This window comes from Penicillium griseofulvum (assembly GCF_001561935.1).
Source record: "Penicillium griseofulvum strain PG3 chromosome Unknown contig_12, whole genome shotgun sequence".
Lineage (NCBI taxonomy): Eukaryota > Fungi > Ascomycota > Eurotiomycetes > Eurotiales > Aspergillaceae > Penicillium > Penicillium griseofulvum.
The window spans coordinates 17307-33291 of NW_024467435.1; the positions used below are offsets into that span (position 1 = coordinate 17307).

The 15985-nt window shown below is 47.8% G+C and overlaps 7 protein-coding genes across 7 annotated transcripts; 2 read left to right on the plus strand and 5 right to left on the minus strand.

Annotated features, from left to right (window-relative positions):
* Positions 1–208: 208 nt before the first annotated feature.
* On the minus strand, positions 209–2531 carry PGRI_089040 (Transcription factor; the record flags this gene model as incomplete). The annotated part of the gene is made up of 2 exons (XM_040796617.1): positions 209–1891; positions 1944–2531. 2 exons carry the CDS (start codon positions 2529–2531, stop codon positions 209–211), a joined length of 2271 nt encoding a protein of 756 aa, XP_040650047.1.
* Positions 2532–3289: 758 nt separating this feature from the next.
* Positions 3290–4468, plus strand: PGRI_089050 (gelsolin family protein; the record flags this gene model as incomplete). The annotated part of the gene is made up of 1 exon (XM_040796618.1): positions 3290–4468. One exon carries the CDS (start codon positions 3290–3292, stop codon positions 4466–4468), a length of 1179 nt encoding a protein of 392 aa, XP_040650048.1.
* A 105-nt stretch (positions 4469–4573) lies between these two features.
* On the minus strand, positions 4574–5239 carry PGRI_089060 (uncharacterized protein; the record flags this gene model as incomplete). Its single annotated transcript, XM_040796619.1, has 3 exons — positions 4574–4731; positions 4790–4894; positions 4963–5239. The coding sequence occupies 3 exons, from the start codon at positions 5237–5239 to the stop codon at positions 4574–4576; spliced, it is 540 nt and encodes a 179-aa protein (XP_040650049.1).
* Positions 5240–5802: 563 nt separating this feature from the next.
* On the minus strand, positions 5803–6898 carry PGRI_089070 (SGNH/GDSL hydrolase family protein; the record flags this gene model as incomplete). Its single annotated transcript, XM_040796620.1, has 3 exons — positions 5803–6394; positions 6449–6540; positions 6602–6898. 3 exons carry the CDS (start codon positions 6896–6898, stop codon positions 5803–5805), a joined length of 981 nt encoding a protein of 326 aa, XP_040650050.1.
* Positions 6899–8479: 1581 nt separating this feature from the next.
* PGRI_089080 (uncharacterized protein) lies at positions 8480–9477 on the minus strand (the record flags this gene model as incomplete). Its single annotated transcript, XM_040796621.1, has 2 exons — positions 8480–8981; positions 9032–9477. 2 exons carry the CDS (start codon positions 9475–9477, stop codon positions 8480–8482), a joined length of 948 nt encoding a protein of 315 aa, XP_040650051.1.
* Positions 9478–10376: 899 nt separating this feature from the next.
* Positions 10377–11931, plus strand: PGRI_089090 (succinate--CoA ligase subunit beta; the record flags this gene model as incomplete). The annotated part of the gene is made up of 7 exons (XM_040796622.1): positions 10377–10415; positions 10463–10537; positions 10586–10658; positions 10718–10814; positions 10864–11618; positions 11665–11786; positions 11836–11931. 7 exons carry the CDS (start codon positions 10377–10379, stop codon positions 11929–11931), a joined length of 1257 nt encoding a protein of 418 aa, XP_040650052.1.
* Positions 11932–12097: 166 nt separating this feature from the next.
* Positions 12098–13689, minus strand: PGRI_089100 (class I SAM-dependent methyltransferase; the record flags this gene model as incomplete). Its single annotated transcript, XM_040796623.1, has 11 exons — positions 12098–12203; positions 12257–12685; positions 12751–12937; positions 12990–13015; positions 13066–13106; positions 13162–13237; positions 13290–13331; positions 13381–13410; positions 13462–13518; positions 13566–13618; positions 13669–13689. 11 exons carry the CDS (start codon positions 13687–13689, stop codon positions 12098–12100), a joined length of 1068 nt encoding a protein of 355 aa, XP_040650053.1.
* Between the last annotated feature and the right edge of the window lie 2296 nt (positions 13690–15985).

The window sequence follows — 15985 nt, forward strand, 5'->3', positions numbered from 1 at the left end:
CGGACCTAACCGGTCCTATATGCGCGTAAAAAAGAAAAAAACAGGTGTAAAAATTGCAAAGAACGATGCTTTAGTCTAATTTAAGTTCTATTTATAATTTCGTCCCGCATTGCTCGGTTTGAATTTATGGACGTTCCCATCCTTGGACCTACTTTTAGCCTCCCGCTCAACTATGCGATAATAATAGCATATCGGAATGCCTAGTAGGCTATGAAATCCCCAGGTCAGGCAGAAAGGATTCCAGGTCAAAGTCCCAAAGCGAGTTTTCCGGCACTCCATCCAAAAGTGAGGAAGTGACGCCCGCGTCGTCGTAGTACGGCAGTGGCTCAGTGCCGACTTGTGTCTGCAGTAGCTCATGACAAAACTGAAGGCTATCCCGTGCTCCTTGTGCAATCATGAGCTCACATGGCACACCTTCTTCCGTGGCTTCGGTTTGTGCCAATATCATACTCAGAAACATGTGAATCTTGACATTGGTGTCGCCTTGGTGTATCCTCGCCACCGCCAAAGAGGTCATATCCCTCACAGTTTGCTTGAGAAGCTGTCGGTGCTGCGCATTGCGATAGAGCGTTCCCTCTCGATGCTGCACTGAGACTTGTGAAAGAATCTCGCGGCCGATTACAGATGTTGCATACCAGAAACCCTCGCGGAACAGCCCCCCTCCGGTAGCCATTATTCGTGAGAAGCCGTCGTCTGGTTCGGGGGAGATGATGGCCATAGCAACGTCTAGGCTAACTTTGAGAGAATAGTAGAACAATGGGTTTGCCTGCGCCTTGCTGGCAAATATACAGTGTAGGGGGATTAGAAATCGGCGTACGAAATAATCGACCAGATTCCTGTGGAATGCGCTCATGCCAGAGTTGACGTTCTCTTGGCTGAATTTCCTGTATGCGCAGTATGACTCGGTCACTTCCGAGCTCAGTGAAAGCGCGTCCTGGTAAGATAAATCTGTTTTAAGGCCGCTGAGTAGTTCGAGAATGCGGAGGCGTGTGGGCATCGAGTCGAGAAGGATAAGCTGTATTGAGGAAGTTGTATAGGTGCTTCTCGGATGGGGTACCAGCTCAATGGTTGACTCATCAATCTCATCGTCGTTGTAGTTTGAAGGTGCTTCGGTATCAAAATGGTCTAATGAGATTATGGGCGGCATCGCCGAGTCTAGGGACGACTGTATTGCCATCTCGAGCACAGTAGCCCATAACCGCCGTCGGAGTTCAGCCTGTAGTAACGACATCGCCGGGAGGTGTTTGGGATCGTGATGAAGCCCTATCTGCATGGCCATACGAATTACTGACCCCATCGACACCCAAACTAGGTCGCCGCCGATTGAGAAGATCTGTCGTGCAAGGATCACCAGGCAGTAGACCTGGAGCCCGCCGATATCCAGGCGATCTTTTTCCAGCGGGCCAGAAAGCCATGCCTGAGCGGCATGAACCCATTGTTGTACCTTTTGCCGTAGACCCGTGGTGGCATTCCCATGGTCATGTATACTTGACCCTATACTTATTACCAGGAGGATCTTGAGACACTGACTGGCCGTGGCACTCTCTGGGTTGTCCCAGTATCTCTGGTACTCGGAACGGAACGAAGGCACGTGAATGATCCGATACACCGACTCGAAAGAGGTACAGTAGAGATCGACCATAGTGTCTGCCAGCTCGCGGGAGGGGGGACGAAGATCAAAGCCAGCTCCTCCGAGAGACTTGCTTGGTCGGCCCGTCTTAAGGTGTTTTGCGAGCACTTTAGACTTTCGCAGGAGGTCACCAATCTCTTTCAGCAAAGATTCAATCTCAGGCCCATGGAAGGTGTTCGGCTTATCATCGTCGTCTGTGTTGCCGTAGCTGGCAGGGGGGCCGCCGCCAGCCGCGATATAGCAAGCCACGATAAGGTCAAACTGAAGTAGAAGTCAGTGCAAAGTAGCAGAGGGACGTAACTATTGGTCATACCTCATTAGCCATACTCACCCAGTGGCTCCATCTTAAGGTCCTCGTCTTGTAGAGGCTGACCCGTGTATTTTGATGCACCGGTTGGCGATCAATCAATTCCCCTCCAGACTCAGAGTGCACAGGTACGGGACTCGTTGCCAGAGAATCCTCGAGATGCTGTATCCGTTGTAGAAGAGCATGTACAATTGGCTGCTCATCTTCGGCATGGATGGTTGGTGGGGTTTGAGCTATGGTGGCTTCTGTCTGCCCCGCGAGTGTTAGTGCTGGTGTGGACTGTGATTTATCCGCTCTGGCGACGAGAGGCCTAGATGTGACGCTGCCCTTTTCGTTTACAATTCTATTCGTGCCAGATTGTCGGGTCTGGGTACGGGAGGATGGGGTGTCATCTAGTGAGGAGACTACTGTCCGACCCTGCATACTGCTTTGGACGGGGGAGGTCTCGGGCGCATCTCGAAAGACCTTGTGCACACACTGGATCGCGACAGAGACGCAATGTGAGCACGGATCTTTCCGATCGCACTTTATCTTTCGTCGCCTGCATTCCAGACACGAGAATGCCGGTCTTCGGCGCCGGCGTAGTCTCTCCATTGGTGGCGTGCTGGAACTTGAAGGAGCGGACAATGACAGCGCTGCTCTCGGCCGTAAGAGATTTGGCTGAGGTGCAGAGACGGTGTGCCGTGGGTGCGCTTGGCGAGCTTAGTGGGCGTCTAGCAGTCACGACGTCGATCTAAATCCTGTTGAAGGCTGTACATCCGGTTGGGGCCCGAATAGAACGTGAATCGAGCGTGCCGAATCCAGTCTGAGCTGCTAAATCAGGAGCCCCAGCTCTTAGCTTTATCCATGTTTATTAATAGAGCTATGGCAATGGCATCAAGCAACGAAACAGGCAATCAGCCTCCAGGGCGGTACCCAGGCAACATAAAAACGTGGCAGAAAGGCGCTTTCTGAAACCTTTTACTCCGTAACTAGGGTGCGCCACAATAGATTAATAATAGGTCACATATTCTTCAGTTAACCCGATTTGTGGCTAGTGTATGACATGCATCGGAATTGGTTCCTTCAACACGAGATAATCAACCAGGGGGACTTTGCAAAAATCGGAAACGATAAACCTCTGTGTTGCATTTTGTTCTTCGATTATTCAAGTAGGGCTGTCGACGTTAGGAGCCAATGAATCCAGAGCAAACCATGCAAACACCACAAGTACTAAAATTAGAGCGCTAACCCTAAAGTGGTAGAGCTAACCTTAAAGGGAAATTCACTCAGAATTTACGTCATAGCCGGTGGGCTGGACATTCGCAACCTCCCGAAGATGGAACAAACACATCCTTTACCAATCCACAAACATGGCACCGCACGATGGCCTCGTCCACCCGAAAGAATACGATATCAAAGACAGTAACGTGGAGCTAATCGGCAGCGACCTCGATCACCGCGTGAAATACAACTCAGCCCTCACTGAACCCGCTTGGCAAAACGTCGGCCAAGCACCAGGCCTCACCATCTGGCGCATCGAAAACTTCCAAGTAATCCCCTGGCCAAAAGAAAAGTACGGGCAATTCTACGACGGCGACAGTTTCATCGTCCTACACACCTACAAAGTCGGCGACGACAAGCTCGGCCACGATATCTTCTTCTGGCTCGGCAGCAAAACAACACAAGATGAAGCAGGCGTCGCAGCATACAAGACCGTCGAGCTAGATGAGTTCCTTCACGGAGCCGCTACACAATACCGTGAGGTGCAACAACACCCCTCCGACGAGTTCCTCGCTCTGTTCCGGAACTACTCGATCCGGTCTGGTGGTGTGCGCTCGGGATTCACACACGTTGAGCCGGAAATGCGGGCGGAGGTGTTGACGCTTCTGCGTGTCTTTAAACATCCAGGTATTGCGCGTGTTGATTCTCTTATCGTGCATGAGGTCGAGCCGACTTGGCAGAGTCTCGATGAAAATGATGTCTTTGTTTTGGATAAGGGGAATAAGATCTGGGTTTGGCAGGGGAAGAAGTGTAGCCCAATGGAGAAGGCTAAGGCGGCGCAGGTGGTTAACGATATGACGCTGGCGAAACATGTTGATGTTGAGGTTCTGTCACAGCTTGAGTCTAGGTCGAAGATCTTTGTTGATTTACTCGGTGGGAGGGATGTCGCTCCGTCTACCTTGGAAGCACCGAGACCTGGGCGGTTTGCGAAGAGGGGTGCGGATGATAGTACTCGTCGGCGCAAGCTTTTCAGACTCAGTGATGCGTCTGGAGACATGTCTTTTGATCTTGTCAAGGAAGGAGGCCGGGTTGATCGGTCTGAATTGGATGGCAATGATGTTTTCCTTTATGACTCTGGGAACAGACTCTGGGTTTGGCAGGGGTCTGGAGCTAGCGCGAACGAGAAGGCGATGTGGCTCAAGGTTGCGCAATTCTATGTTCGCAAGATTCAAGAGAGCCAGGAATCTCCTGAGGCGTATCTCGCGCCGATTTCGAAGGTTACCCAAGGCCATGAGAGCCCAGCATTCTTGAAGGCTTTGGAGGTTTGAACTTGTATATATATCATTACTGTGACATATCAATGAAATAAATAATCGTACAAGGTGTATTCCGCCCAAACATTCGATATCTATGCAATATCACTGTGTATTCTCTCAGATCAAAGCATAATCATGTACGCCTTTTTCCCAAGCATCAGCCTGCTTTCGCAGTACATCAGCCCGGAATCTCCCGAATGCAGTTTCAATTCTCTTTTTGCTCTCGGGATCTGAAGTGATAGTCCTCGTCCCTTTCGCCACACCACCAGCAAAGCCTACGCAAAGTAGTCAGTACAATCCCCCCAACCATCGCAAAATCAAAGATAATCTTACCAAGCTCTCCACCCAAAAGCAATCCACCGACCGAGGCGAAGAAATAAGTCGCGACATCACCCAATGTAGTAGGCTTCAACAGCGGCGTAAGGTCAGGAATAGCCTCTAAAAACACAAATTAACCACACCATTCTTCAAAATTTCAAACACCTCCACCCTCACAAAAAACATACCAGTTCTCCCATCCGCAAAAACAACCTTCGTAGGCTTCTCCTGTGCCCGAATAGCAGAAAAGAATGCCTTACGCGAACCGCGTAGTCGGATAGCGGCAAGAAGACCCAGACTCACACCAACTGCAGAGCCAACTGTTGTCCACAGGGAAATTGAAGATGCAGCTGCATTGAGCTTGTCGCGGTCTCCGGGTTGGAGATCGTGTTGGATGTGCTCATCGGCGAGCTTGGCTAGCTCGTCGGAGCGGCGTTGGCGGAGGATGGCGAAGGATTCGGACATTTTGAACTAGGGTTGTGTATAGGAAGAGAAGGAGATTTAGAAATTTGTAAAATGGAGGTTTTCAAGAAGTACAAAGCTGTCGCTTGAAATAGTTTCCAAGTTGGTAGCTCGGATGGTGACGTCATGGTGGTCCAGTTCGGGAGCAGCTTGGAAGTTGAAGTTCTTGGAGTAACACCTCTCCACAGTAGTATATACCCCCCAGGGTTAACCCATATATGCGATATCAAGGCATGCAAACAAATACACAAACACAACATCGGGTACCCTCCTCCCCTCAGGGTTGACCCATTGCTATCTCACATCTTACTCTCAGTCTCAAGTCTGAATATGTTCACACATCGCACCATCCACATGCAATTAACCAATCCGAGTCAAGTTAGACATAGACTTTAATGTTCAGGGTGATGCGATTCCCTCCCGGTCTATATTTGGAGACCCACACGTAGTCTTTATACATGACTAGTGGGATTTGGGATGAACGGTATAGTATATTTTTAATTTTTTTTTTGATTGTTTTGATGTCTTGTTTCCATCATATCATACATAAGACAACCCAATATAAACTAGATAATGTTAGTCTTGCCCAAGTTGTACAGGAGAGAAACGGGGAACATACCCATAATGATCTGGAATCCAATAGCCCAGAGATGCCACCCAGATCGAGTCGAGTCGTTACTAACCGCTATGGTAGGCTGAGGCGGGGCCGTGTATGCAGGCAGACTTGGATTAGCAGTACTATCATCGAGTTCATGTTCAACGGTCTTGCTGATAGTACCATTTAACGCAGAAGTCGACTTCGGTGCCTCGAGAAAGCCTTCTTTCTCTGCATCTTGAATGGCTGCCCACCACACTGATGCCATCTCCTTATAGCCAGTGGCTGTCGGGTGAATTTTATCCACGAGTTGGTCCCACTGAATGAAAGTGCTCATATCAGCTACGACTAGTCTGTCATTTTGTGCTCGGCGTTTTGCGGCAAGTTTTAGATATTGCATGCTGATATCTGTGGCTGATTCGGGTGCTTTTCCATTGAATGTGAGAGTTGATAGGATGATGGTTGTGTTGGGGATAGAGTTGAAGAGGTATGTTAAGAGAGAGTCCATCCGCTCGCCTGCGGTATCTACTTCGTAATTTTGTAGAGCGTCATTTGTACCAGCGCTGTGGGGATATGTTAGTGTTAAAAGGCGATGTCTGCAGCGATTGTAGACCCACTTGAGAAGAATTAGATTAGGTTGCTGTGAGATGATCGTCTTGGCGTGAGCTGCTATTTGATCGATTCTCCAGCCGATATGTCCATCATGGTCCTGGTGAAGAGTCAATATACTCTTCATTTCTAAGACATACAGCAAGAACCGGGAAACTCACATTATCATGCATAGTACCATTCTTCATAGTGCCAATCATATCAACCTCCCAGCCAGCATAACGCAATTGCTCTCGAAGCCATTTCCGATATCCATTTCCATCTTTCGACGTGTACCCCATAGTAATAGAAGCGCCGAGCGGCAGAATTCTCAGCGGAAACGGCTTTGTGTCACGGGCCTGAATTGCAGAGACATTGGAGTCCGACACCAAATCAGAAATGACAGGCGACGCCGATACCAGTGTCAGCCATATTAGACAGGCCTGGACAACCCAGAAAATGGGCGTCGACTGCCGCATGACTGTGTAGAGGGAGCTTGCAGGAACATTAACCGGGAAGCCCCATTTTCTTATATTTAACAAATTTCAACGTCAGATTCGAGTGATCAAATGTGCTTCCTAAGCCTCTTGATTTGCTAGATTTAGTGTGAGCTAATTTAGGCCCACTTGGGGGTGGCTGGGTGCCTCAGGGGCGATCACAGTATCTAAGCCTCAGTTTGATAAAGCCAAACTGGCTATATACCTCCTGGCGATCTTTGAGACTAGTCAATGTGACTTCATTATTTGTTTGATAGTATCTTCATTATAGAGAAATATATCTGAATTGGGCAGAAATGGGAAGATATTTTAATGGAGGCTGGTTGCACAGCAATACTATTCCCATTTGGGTATAGCTTATAAAAACATCAACTTTTTCCTTTCCCAAGGGTTTTGCCTTCGATTTGACTTTTTCTCACATGGATTCCACGTTTGATGATTTCCATGTTTGACATTCTTCCACGGTTGTTCAATTTCCCTTACGGGAGTACGGAGTACCCCGACGTGATTTAACCTTACCATCTCGAGTCTACTATTGCACTAGATGCCAAGACTTCGAGTCCTTGTTTGCATAGTCCTCCCGAATCAACAGGGTTTATTCCAGTTGTCTGCCCGAGCGCCCGCGGAAATAGCACATACCTGATACACCAGGGCGTCGACCCATGGCACAAATTGATCCATGTTGAACCCCTGATATAGTCCACGTGCATTTCCGCTGACTCAGCCTTGATTCCATGGATCTGGAATTTGAGCGCAATTCTGTAGCCTGGAGCTATCAGACACATGTCTCATATCCATAATAAGATGCGCCCATCGCTTCGGGCAACTGAAGGGCTTATTCGAGGGGCATCCGCCCGCGAAGAACTAGGTTTATTGCACCTGAAACATTTCCAAACGTTCAAAGGATACGGAGTACTTGGCATTGATATTGTCGAACTGCGAATTATTTTTGGAAGTCGATTCTTTGATCAAATTATCCATTGATTGAATATGGGCTCACTAGCTCGGCCTACAGTCACAATATTCAGTATTCCTGTTACTAGGTCGAGGTCACATCTGTTGGATTCACATGTGAGACTCAGTACTCGAGCCTGCAGGCACCCGGAGACCCGGAGATGCTTGACACAGCTATGATCTACTTAATATCTTTAGATAGATACAGTACTCCGCAATGGGGTACCTGATAAAGGTAACCAATCGAAGAACAATCGTCAATTCATTGCCTTTAGTCGTCCTCTATGAGAAGGATATTCCAATTTGCTACACACCAGTTGCCTGAATTACTCCATCATTGCCCAGCTGGGCAAACGGCGCATTCCGATACACCCCTTGAAACTATACATTACTGACGCCAAACTTACAAAATATATCTCCGATTTACCTTTATACAAGGTGCCTAACGCCGATATTCAAGTAATTTGGATGTGAAATATAGGCATTCCTCGTTTTCTCAGACCTCGACAAGCATCGCGCATGCTAAATAACCTCAGCCCTATCATCAGGTGGTTGGCTAACATAAAATCCCCATGTCTACCTCAATAACTTCAACTCAACAACAATCTATTACAGGATAATCATAGTCACACCCAGTGCCACCGCAGCAGCGAAACCCCCAATAATCGCACCACATCCATCCATGACAGATGCTCTGCCACCAAGTCGATACGCAACGTTCGACGAAGAAGCAGCAGTTCCCGTAGCCTCAGAGCTAGCAGTGCCAGTTCCACTCTTATCCCCAGTGGAGTCGGCACTGACAGACCCGCCTGTAACCCCAGCTGCCTCCAGATCAGACTGATGATGGACCATAGTAATCATGGGAGCAGAAGAGAGAGCCGTCAAGAAATCCTGGAATTCATGAGGAATAGATGTAGACTTAGTCGAGGTAGTCGCGCTCAGAAATACGTTCACATCGTAGGTGTTCGTCTCCGTGACGCCGGAATGCACCTCCGTCCTGGTTACCGTATCCCAACTATAGTCACTGCTTACATAGACATTGCAAGCGGCGCTTGGCTTGTAGGTTGGGACTTGAGCGACACATTGACCGATACCATTTGGTGTCATAGCGCTAGAGGATAAATTAGTCGAAGTTCGTTGTAAAGAACGATGCTGACTTACCTAGGGCAACACAGCGCCAGCGTCTGACTCGGCTCTAACAAACTCGCCAGAAGTGTCACAGGCTCTTCAAAGTACGGAATCTTATCCTCCGATGTAGTCAAGAATCCGGAAGTAGTCAGGGACTTATCATTGCGCGCGGCCATCCCAATCGTCTCCCAGCCGGAAGGACAGTGCAATCCTGGGGAGTAGTATCCAGCAGAACCAACCCACTTGATCTCATCGTAGACAGTTGCCGACGTGGTGGTGCCAGGCGGCATACAATCCCAGTCGCTTGTTGGTGTAGGACAGCCAACTTGGAATTCGACTACGGTTCCCCTATCAGGATCGATATAGGCGAGGGAGAGTCGATCCGTCGCGGTACAGCTGGGCGCGGGGGTGAATGTTGTTGTTATGGGACCATAGTTCTCAAAGGTCCAGTATCCGTGAAAGACGGATGCGGTAGTCATGATGGCGAAATTGATTGAAGTTCCGATTCTTGTTGAGTTTGAAAAGAAATGGTCTCTCAGGAGAGAATATTCGTGCAGCCAGCGCGCATTTAGTGCAGCGTCCTGTGGCTTTTCAGCCACAGACTGAATTTGGATAGTTAAATTACTATCAATAGTAGCGGCCCTGTGGATGATCGAATGAGGCTTAAAGGGCTTGGCTCTCAGTCGATAATCTCATCCGTCCCTCTCGCTAGTTAGGCGAATTGCTAGTCTAGTTGGCTTGGCAAGCACTAAGTCTACTCGGATCTTGAGGCTAGGACGTACTTGGGTTAGTGGTGTCATATGATAGTAAGGTTCTTGCCCCTGAGTTCGGGCCTTATAAATACTTGGGTGAAGTTAAGCGAGGTGGATACTTGTCAGTCCCCAGTCTTAGAGAACAAAGCCGCCATAGGTATTACCCTCTCGTATTGAATCCGTATCTAGAAATAAAAGAGTTCATCTTTTGTGAATTCCAGTGAAAACCCAGAGCTTCTTTACGACATCTGCGGACTGTGAACGCATTCTTCGTGGCTACCCAGCGTTATTGAAAGAAGCTATCCATTCCTCGGGTTCCATTTCCGTGAGGATGAAATTAGAATTTAGATCATCCACGTAGACACTAAGAACTGTCATTCTGAAAAGCCTTGGAAATTCAACAAGATACTACGTTAAGCCAATGGCCCTCACAAGATATTGTGTTGCCATTCAGAACGGGTGATAAATCATCACGCAACAACTTTATATCAAATAAACTTTTCGGAAAGTCAACCCCAGGAATTAGCTAAAATCGATATCTTGATGTCATCTCACTAAGACATGTACATATCTAACCTTTAACCCCCTTCGTTGGACATCCTAGCATGAAAAGTGTATAACCTACGATGATTACCTGGCGTTCGATTGCCCGTACCTTCCAACGGGTATGTGCTCCTAGCAGTGATTTAGAATGATACATTGACGATCGCAGAACCATGCGCCCCTCAGAGCCCAAGTTCGACACCTAAGTCTACTCGAACATCACTCATACAATCTACTCAAAGAAGTAAGACATCCCTTCTTGAAGGTAACCCCCAATACTAATAAAAGACAGTTCAAACTACCAGTTCCACCGGGATTCCTGGTTACAACCCCAGAGCAAGCGAAGGATATTGTCTCCGAGATCAGTAAGTCCACACACTCCCCTCCATAATCCCCATCCCACCCAAACTAACATCCCCCCCAGACGGACCATCCGTGATAAAAGCCCAAGTCCTAGCCGGCGGACGCGGAAAAGGCAAATTCAACAGCGACGGCAAAAGCGGCGTCCGCATGGTCAACTCGTAAGATCCCCAACCAAAACACAACCGAACCCAACCCTAACACCACCAGACCAAACGAAGCCTTCAACAGCGCCACAAACATGATCGGGTACAACCTAACAACAGCGCAAACCCCCGCAGACGGACTCCGCGTCGACAAGCTCTACGTCTACAAAGCCGTATCCATCGCACGGGAATTCTATCTAGCGATGACATTCGATCGCCAGCATACATCACCAGTTCTACTGATTTCCTCATCGGGTGGAACGAACATCGAATCGAACGTGGATAAGCTACACAAACTCCGGTTCGGAATCTCGACAGGTATCACCGATGAGATTGATGCATATATCCAAGCTGAGCTTGGTTTCTCCGATACAGAGATGAAGGATATACACCGGATTCTGGTGCAGATGCTCAAATTGTTCAAGGAGAAAGATGCTACGCTGGTTGAGTTGAATCCGCTCGTGCGCACGGAAGATGGCGAGTTTATTTGCTTGGACGCTAAGTTTGGGTTTGATAATGCGGCGCGGTATAGACAGCAGGAGATATTTGCGTTGGAGGAGAGATCGCCGGATGAAGAGGAGGAATATCAGTTGGGGAAGCTGGGTGTTTCTTATGTGCGGCTTGAGGGAAATATTGGGAATATTGTTAATGGGGCTGGGTTGGCGATGGCGACTAATGATCTTATTAGTTTGTATGGAGGGAAATGTGCGAACTTTTTGGATGTCGGGGGTGGGGCGACGAAGGAGGCTTTGTCGAGGGGGCTTGAAATTTTGAAGAATGATCAGAGAGTTAAGGGGATCTTGATTAATATCTATGGTGGTGAGTATATACACGGTGGAGGAATGAGTCAGCTGATCGGTACTAGGAATCGTGCGATGTGATATGATTGCCGAGGCGATTGTTTCTGCTGCTACTGAGATGGGTGGTTTCAAATGTCCGGTTGTGGTTCGGTTGCAGGGTACTAATTTTGAAAAGGGATTGAAGATGGTTGGTAACCCAGTTCGTCTGTTATAGCGTTGACTAATTCAAATTGCAGGTCGAACAATCAGGGCTGGAGAACTTGGTTGTAGAAGCTGAGTTTGAGAAAGCTGCTCAGATGGTTGTGAAGCAGACACCCCCGGTTGGAGTGTAAAAAATTGATTCATAAATTGCAACATAATCATGCCTTCTCTCTCCGTGTATAAAGTCATGTCATAGCCTAATGCTTAACAGGACCGAAAGAGACAGGTGCACATAAGTCAAAACATAACCATCACAAAGGCAATACTCGTAAATGCAGAAGTACACAACGGCCCGATTCAAGACGCCACGGCTGATCCAAGCTCCACCGAGGGCGTCTCGGACTTAATAACCAGATTAGCCATTTCCTCCTCCACAGTAGGCTTCCTAGCCCAAACTCGGCGACTAAACACGATCAGCGAACATACTCTCGGTTATCACTCATATCAGAAACTCACGCATATTCATAAGCATGTGTACGAGGGTTCCTCAACTCCGCCCGAACCTTCGACAAGTAAACCTGGACCTCTGCCTGAGTCCAAGGCGTCGGCGCACCATGCTTAGTGAGCAGCCACATAGCCCATCCCTCCAAGGCAGCAACCCAGTGAGCGTATTGAAGCTGACCAGCCTCCTTGAGAACCTTATCTTTCGGCCACGGTCCCAAAGGAATCTTATATAGCTTTTCTTGCACATCGACAAAGCCAGCTTTCTCTATTGCGCCTCGCATTGTCTCCTGCGTTAGGAGGGAGCGGCCGGCTCGCTCGGAGCAGCCGATAAAATTATCTCCCCATGAAGCTAGAACGCCGTCTTTTTGCAGGGTGTCATCATCACTGTGTACTCGGACGTCTAGCTCGATCTGTTCGATCCAGCCACCTGGGGTGAGAGCGCTAGAAGGGTAATGGTTAGAACCTGTTTTCGGGAGTTAGGGGGAAAGGGCGGATCAGATACTCACTCATAGCACTGTTTGTATAATTGATCCCATTCATCTCCTGTGAATGCTCCTAGCATTAGACGCATGTGGATAAAGTCGAATGGGTCTCTCCAGGTCCAGTCGCGGAGGATATCGTCAACTTCCAGTAGGCAGTTGGGTGGCATCCATGTCACGGGAGGGGGAAAGACGTCAACGCCACGGACAGTAGCTAACATTTGTTAGACTAATACATTAGGAGAGAGGGAAATATAGGTATGTACCAGATGGATATGCGTCCGCCATATCACTAGGTAGATGTAAGCAATATTCCACCGAAGAGAATGGGTGGGAACTTACATAGCCCATGTTCCTTTACCGGTCCCAATGTCTAAAATGTGCTGGAATTTACTATTAGTAAACGATGAATATTCAAAATATAGATCGCTCTCTCACCTTAGGAGAATTGCCGATAGGGGAGTGATGGAGGGGGTTTTCTCGTTCATTTTCCAATACTAGAAACACCATGTGACTGATACCACTCATCAGCTATGAGACCAGACGGGAGGAGGGGGGATATTTACCCAATCTCAAAAGCCTCAAATTGTTGCTCGTCGGAAGGACTCCTGCATGACATTAGACCCTAGTCTCCCACATTGAAGCATCGCGACCGACCAATAGTCATGATCCTTCATAGACTGGTATCTGCGCGGACTATTAGTAAGAATCACATATTCACTGCTTCTATTTACTCACCGTCTTCCATTTTCCAATCGACCCTTCGCAATTGACGAGGCGATAGATGTGGTCTCCCTAGGACGGTTAAAAGGCAGAACGCCATGGGAATCATGACAACTCACGACTGAAAGTCCTGGGGTTCCCAGTCCTGGGTCAGAACATAGAAATCTGCGTCCTATCAATTGTATTAGATATCAGACTACAAACTGCAGTTTAATAACTCACAACAGCAATTTTCTCCTCCATTTTGGGTTTTGGACTAGAAGAGAAAAAACGTGGCAAGTGGAAATGACAGATCTTCCCGACACTCGGCCTGTATGTCCCAAATTTGGCAGTTGATCAGCTATAATACCCTTTGACATAAGTACACCGTTGAAACAATGGCCGGATACACCCGACCTCCTTAGCAAATTTAGAAGGTCATGCAACATATGTGTATACCTGATAATATCTCAAGTTGTGCATCGCTGATTCTCATAATTCCACTGAAAAGCGACCAAGATCCCATACAAGTGAACAATTGCCCCAATTACCACAGAAACGTGGAATATTTGGTGGGATGACCCCCAAATGTCAAAGTTTCCCGGTCTCCAAGACTCCGGGAAATGTGTCTGCCACCAATCAGCAAGATCCACCATAAACCCATTGTGGGAAATTAACGGAAATTAACGCACCGCGTAAAACAATACTCCAATCACGATGACTAGCCCTTCGATATAGTAATATCGTAGTCCGGCTTGTTGATCCAGTTGCTCATAAGGGAAGATACTAGCAGCGTGGATAATAGGAGCGAATGCTGAAAGTCCCGTCGCGACAAAGGACGATAATCGCAATAATCTCCACTTTTGGCTTTGCAGTTGTGGATGCACCACCACAAATCCAGTCAAGAAGCCAAGAATGCCGATCTGTACATGACAAAGTTAGTTTGACCGATGGAGGGAGGGAGGTTGGGGAACTGTCAACAAACCATTGACCAATAAACCCTTTGTAAATGAGGTTCACAATAAAATCCAATATATATCCCTGAAATAAACGAACCAAGTATTTGGAATATAATAGCAACATAGTCCAAGCGACCCCATAGATCAGTAAAATGGGCGGAATGACAAAGAAATGTATGGTATACCGATGAGATACCAAAACAAATGACCGAAGTTGTCAAGTAAATGTGAAAAACAAGTCGATCGGCCCAGGTCGCGTCCGGAAAAGATGTGGAGAAATAAAAATGGAGTATACCATTGCCCAGCAAGGCTATGATGGCCGGAATGAGATGGGAATAAACATTCACAGTTTCGTTGTGAAGGTACAGCAGGCTGCTAATGCACCGAGATATTGACGGTATCACTGGCCTATAATTTGTGTGTATATATGGATTGTGGCCATACCACGAGGGAACTTCATCGTGGTTTAGCAACTGTGGCCCTAAGCGGGGGCTTTCTGGTTCCTTGAGAAGTGGGCTGTCGCTGCGGTCCGTGCCGCTGAGCGCCCGCTGGGTGGGCGACAACCGTTTGAGCAGGGCCATTTCTCAACCTCATCATTTTTGCTGAGCTGATATCCTTAGAAAGTGAAAAATCGTGTGTAAGAGCGAGGTTCGGACCTTTTGTGTGATGGCAGAACATCGTGAGCCGGTCAGTTGCCTAGCGTCCTCTGCCCCTGTTAGGGCGCACAAGTCTAGCGGTTAACAGTGGGCTATGATTGGTCACAAGAACAGTCACATCACTATCATGTTCACTAGACCATGTTCACCACCAAGCTGGATAGAGCGGGATTATATGTGATTGCAACACAGCGCTAACTAAACGTGCCGTGCAATGATAAAGTACACTACATCAGGCGGAACGATGCATATTAACGACGCCAGCGACGATAAGTATACTTTCGACAGTAACGAGGCACCAGGCCAACCATTTCCAAATTGTGTCTATTTGACTGGGTTATTTCTAACTAAGTCACGTATACTCCGTACTTCGCAAGAGTCCTGAGCCTTCTCGCCATCTTTCCTTGACTATATGACAGTACATACTTCGACCACTCTCTATCATTAAACTCGCAGCTATACTATCATATAAAAAGGGAATTGACACAGCCACTCCCTACCTGGCCGCTTTCCTCACTGCTTTTCTTACTGCTTTCCCTTTTTATACGGCGCGTTTCCACCTATGTATCTAGGTCCCCGTCTTGTGTACAAAATGTATCAAAACAACAAGTAGCTGCAATTTCTATCGCGAAATCAACCAGACACAAGATCTAGCTTTATTAAAACTAATACGGGAGCTTTAACAAGTACGAGTAGACCTCCACAAATCCCATGAAGCCCACAACCTAGCACAGCCCAACCCACTAATGGGCTGGGTTTTGGGCCCTATCTTCGGCCACACCGGCGGGCTTTGGTTACAGGGTAAAAGCACACTGGGCTTTCAATGGGGGCTAAATTGGCCAATAGGCACCAAGCGATACAAATATGCTGAGAAATGTCCGTACCACCCCGTACTCTTTTGGATTATCTCCTGAGTCATAGGGAACATGCTAATTTAGATGCGGT